The sequence below is a fragment of the Herpailurus yagouaroundi genome, unplaced genomic scaffold (genome assembly GCF_014898765.1).
Source record: "Herpailurus yagouaroundi ecotype Mexico unplaced genomic scaffold, PumYag 60867, whole genome shotgun sequence".
NCBI lineage: Eukaryota > Metazoa > Chordata > Mammalia > Carnivora > Felidae > Herpailurus > Herpailurus yagouaroundi.
In genome coordinates, this window is record NW_024415543.1 from 1,066 (window position 1) to 6,138 (window position 5,073).

General features: G+C 46.3%; 1 protein-coding gene across 1 annotated transcript; it reads left to right on the top strand.

Moving 5' to 3' along the window:
• Nucleotides 1-2,499: 2,499 nt before the first annotated feature.
• LOC121024192 (coagulation factor IX) lies at nucleotides 2,500-4,174 on the top strand (the record flags this gene model as incomplete). Its single annotated transcript, XM_040466469.1, has 2 exons — nucleotides 2,500-2,671; nucleotides 3,328-4,174. Coding segments are annotated over 2 exons (720 nt in total), but the record flags the coding sequence as incomplete, so codon positions are not given.
• Between the last annotated feature and the right edge of the window lie 899 nt (nucleotides 4,175-5,073).

Consider the following 5,073-nt stretch of genomic DNA (forward strand, 5'->3'; position numbering starts at 1 on the left):
GAGAGAGAGTGAGAGAGTGTGAGCAGGAGAGGGGCAGAGAGAGAGGGAGGCAGATTCCGAAGCAGGCTCCAGGCTCTGAGCTGTCAGCACAGAGCCCAACGCGGGGCTCGAACTCACAAACTTCGAGATCATGACCTGAGCCGAAGTCGGACGCTCAACCGACTAAGCCACCCAGGGGCCCCTGAGCACTTTTAAAATAAAGGTCACCAAGCCTTGGAAATTCTAAAACAGAATTTCCCCAACTTAATTATGCATAAGGATATTCTGGAGATCTTCATCTTCGCTGCTCACACCCACCAAATATTCTAGTTAAGTCCGGGTGAGCCCCCAAATCTGCATTTTACAAGCATCCCAGATGATTCTACTGCAACTGGCCCACTAACCCCGCTTGGATACATACTGTGTGCTTAGGAGCATCGATTACGAACCCAGGCAGACTAGGGTTTATGTCCTAGCTTCACCACTAACTAACCTAAGTAACCTTAGGGGAGTGAGGTCATCTGTAAATGGATATGTTAATATCTCTCCATAAAGTGTTGTTTTAAACGTACGTAAAACACTCAGCACAATGATTAGTCCATAGGAAGCGATCGATAAATGTTCAAAAAAATTAAGAAGACGGTTAAGTCTGAGTGGTGGCTACACTGGTGTTTATTATATTATTCTGTGAGTTTTCCTATATTTTACAACTTTTCAAAATAAAAAGCAACAGCTAGGGCTGCCTGGGTGGCTCCGTCTGTTGAGCGTCCCACCCTCGATTTCGGCTCAGGTCATGGATCCAGCCCCACATCAGGCTCCAAGCTGAATGTGGAACCTGTTTGAGATTCTCTCTCTCCCTCTGTCTGTCTCCCCCCACTGAGCACCCGGGTGGCTCCGTCAGTTGATCCACCAACTCTTGATTTCGGCTCAGGTCATGATCTCATGGTTCGTGAGTTTGAGTCCTGCGTTGAGCCCTGCCGAGCCCTGTGTTGGGCTCCAGGCCCGCAGTGTGGAGCCTGCTTGGGATTCTCTCTCATTCCCTCTCTCTCTGCCCCTCCCCCACTCATCCATGCGCTCTCTCTCTCTCAAAATAAATAAATTTAAAATAAAATAAATTTTTAAAAAGCAACAGCTAGAATGAGAGAGAAAGCTAAAATATGGTAAAAGGGGTCAGAGGCTTGCAGTGGGTCAGCCCCATAGGTCTCTGGCGGGGGAGGCCAATGCTTCAGTGTCTAGGACTTAGTAGGTGTTCAGTAAATTGAATTCAGGACAAAAAGAATCTTCACTAGAACATGCGCCAAGGACCTTCTCAGACTCCCACTTAAGGGGACTGACCACTCTCCTTCTCCAGTCTAGAAACGGATTTATGCCTGGGACAAGGCATGCTTTAGGAAAAAGGACAGGAGTTCATAGGAGTTACTCAGCAACTTGCACAAGGTTTTCCAAATGTTCAGTGCGACCTCTAGTGTCTGTACTTCTCAGTTTTTTGTTTTTTGTTTTTTTCCTGAGCAGGTGGCTCAGGGTGCAATGGAAGTGAAATTTTTCAAGTTGATCTAGATATTGAAGTGGTAAAAACATTCATTGTCCACTCTGATTATACAATAAACGTACAGATGAAAGAATGGATCGGCCTCTTGTCTAATAACGCCCAGGCTCAAACCAGGCACCCAAACACCTCTGTCCACTTTGCCCAAGCACAGCTAAGTAGACCTTTTCAGGACAGAGGCAGCTTGCATATCTAGCCAAGGGGTGTGGAATATGGCTAGGGGGACAAGGGAAGGAGTGCATGTGTCCTGCTGCGTTTCACTGCCTGGATGGCTGTAAGCACCGCCCTTATGGAGCCCAGTGGTCTCAATTCATACTTAAAGAGACCTCACAGAGGGGCGCCTGGGTGGCTCAGTCGGTTAAGCATCTGACCTCATCTCAGGTCATGATCTCGCGGTTGGTGCGTTCGAGCCCCACGCTGGGCTCTGTGCAGACAGCTCGCAGCCTGGAGCCTGCTTCGGATTCTGTGTCTCCTCCCTCTCTGCCCCTCCCCTGCTCACACTCTGTTCTCTCTCTCTCTCTCTCTCTCTCAAAAATAAACATTAAAAAAAAAAGGACTTCATGGAAAAGTCAGTAGTTTTTCTCTTGCAAATCACCCTCTAGCAAGAGTTCCTCACGCAGGGACAGAAGACCCAATAACAACAATGGATCTGGAGGAGTCAAGTCAGCGCATCTCTGAACTTACCTGCCATATCCCCATGAAACGATGTGTGTGCCATCAGAGAATCTGACTCACCTGGAAAAGGCATCCAAGGGCCACAAATCACCGAAGCTGTTCCCTCATATTTGCCTCGTCTAGAGCTCCCCCTGGCTTTCATTGCACATTCTCTTTGAGACCGTTGCAGAAATGGCTTTTTTGATCGTGCTCCGGAAACACTAAGTCATCTGCAAAGCTGACACTTTCCAGAAACGCTCCAGTTCTGCCAGCACCTAGAATCCAACGTTTCGCCCACTCCTATCAACAGCACCTGAATTTATTTTGTTCTAGATCAAGCACGTCATGTAGTGAGTTTCACAATTTTGTTTCCACAGGTCCTTTTGAAAGGGAAAATTGATGCGTTCTGTGGAGGCTCCATCATCAATGAAAAATGGGTGGTAACTGCAGCCCACTGTATTAATCCGGATGTTGAAATTATTGTCGTTGCAGGTAAATAAACAAAACAGGATAGCATCTGTGGTATCACTGTATGCTGTGTGTACTTTCCTAAGGTCTAAGAAGAGCTTTCCTAAATAAGTTGGGCTAGTGCTAGAGGAGACACATTTCCAGAACCCAACTTGTTGCATCCACCAAGCCCCCCCACTGTTCCTTGGGTGTGCCTATGTTAGCGCCCGCCTCACAGGGGTGGAATTATTTATTGAGGTGCGCATCTCTCCGGCGCACTGAGCCTCCCCAAAAGTCACGTCACATCACTCATCTCTGAGCCTGTATGTAGCGAGCCTTCGGCTAACATGTGAACGAGTGAGCAAATGAATGTATTATCTGTGCTCAAACAGGGGGTCAAAATGCTTGAAAGTAGGAGAATCTAGGATCATTCGTGACACGCAGACTCCTGATCATCCGTGAACGATGTAAGAGTTGTATCAGCCCGGGTCAACTAACCAGCCCCACGATGGTCCTGAATGGGTTCTGGGTCTGGAAAGTATGCATCGGCCCTCGTGACGTGTTACCAAAATCCTAACGATGTAAGATTGGGATCTTTGACACTTGGCTACCAGTGAATTCAGTGAGGCCGAAAATCTTGGAAAATCTGCTTCTTTACGGGAGAGACTATTTGTGACTGAGGAGAAATTTCTTTTCCGTAGGTGAACATAACACCGAGGAGACGGAACATACAGAGCAAAAGCGAAACGTGATTCGCACTATTCTTCACCACAGCTACAATGCATCTGTTAATAAGTACAGCCATGACATTGCCCTTCTGGAACTGGACGAGCCCTTAACGCTAAACAGCTACGTAACACCTATTTGCGTTGCTGACAGGGAATACACGAACACCTTCCTCAAATTTGGATATGGCTACGTGAGTGGCTGGGGGAAAGTCTTCAACAGAGGGCGACCGGCTACAATTCTTCAGTACCTTAAAGTCCCCCTTGTTGACCGAGCCACATGCCTTAGGTCCACCAAGTTCACCATCTATAATAACATGTTCTGTGCTGGCTTCCATGAGGGAGGTAAAGATTCGTGCCAGGGAGATAGCGGGGGACCCCATGTTACCGAAGTGGAAGGCATTAATTTCTTAACTGGAATTATTAGCTGGGGTGAAGAGTGTGCAATGAAAGGAAAATATGGAATATATACCAAGGTGTCCCGGTATGTCAACTGGATTAAAGAAAAGACAAAACTCACTTAAAGTAAAATGTATTTCCAAGGTTGACATATTGGGGGTTGAAAATGGTCAGGGTCCTTTACTAACGAATCACTTTCCTATCTCTTTAGATTTGACTATATACATTCTATGACTACTGCTCTCTCTCTTTATGGGGAGAAATCTATCTAGAATTCCTATTTTACTGGAGTAAGTCAATTAGAAAATGTAATCACTAGGGGGACCTGGGCGGCTCAGTCGGTTAAGCCTCCGACTCCGGCTCAGGTCATGATCTCATGGTTCACAAGTTCAAGACCTGTGTTGGGCTGCATGCTGACAGCTCAGAGCCTGGAGCCTGCTTTGAGTTCTGTGTCTCCCTCTTTCTCTGCCCCTCTGCTGCTCATGCTCTCTCTTTCTCTCTCTCAAAAATAAACATTAAAAAAGTGTTTCTCTCTCTCTCTCTCTCTCAAAAATAAACATTAAAAAAAATTTTTTTAAAGAAAATGTAATCACTACAGAAATATACTTTGATAGGAAATTGTGACCATCTCTACAGGTCCAACCCTTGACAACATTGTAAAGTTAAGTTCTTCATCCTCCATTGGGGCAACTCTCTGATTCTCCACCTTGGCAGCATTCCATGTTCCAGAGCATTCTTACCTCTCCCACCAAAACATCACAATTTATTAGATCTGTATCCAGGATATTTGGTCTAGTTCACGATAAGGCCAGCACCACACTCATAAAGGAAGAACACAGGAGCAGGTGACAGGGTGAAACTCACCAGAAACACCGTTCCTCCTCTGTACCCTTATTCCCGCTTCCTTTATCTCTTCCATTTCCTAATCCCAAAATCAGCCCCCTCCCTTTCTCCTTTTCCCTACATGGGCATTAAAGGAGGGAAGGGCCACATCATTCTGTGTGACTGCTGTCCACGGTTACACATGTCTATCGAACCCAGACTTGCTTTCGGTTTGGTCTTTGACTTGCTTTTCAGAGCAAAGGGATGACGTAAGGGGCCTGAGGAGCTTGAGGGGAAGGATCCTCTGAGAGAGTCGTGTTATTAAAATACATGCATCATGGAAGGAATGGCCCACCAGAATAGTCCTCTAAGAGCTTGCAGTTGAGTTGTGATGGAGGTAACTGAGAATGGTGACATCCACTCAGGTGTCTCGTCTCCTGCCTGAAAAAAATGTTAACAGAAAGAGAACGGTCAGCGTGCAATCTAGACCTAGTACAGTCT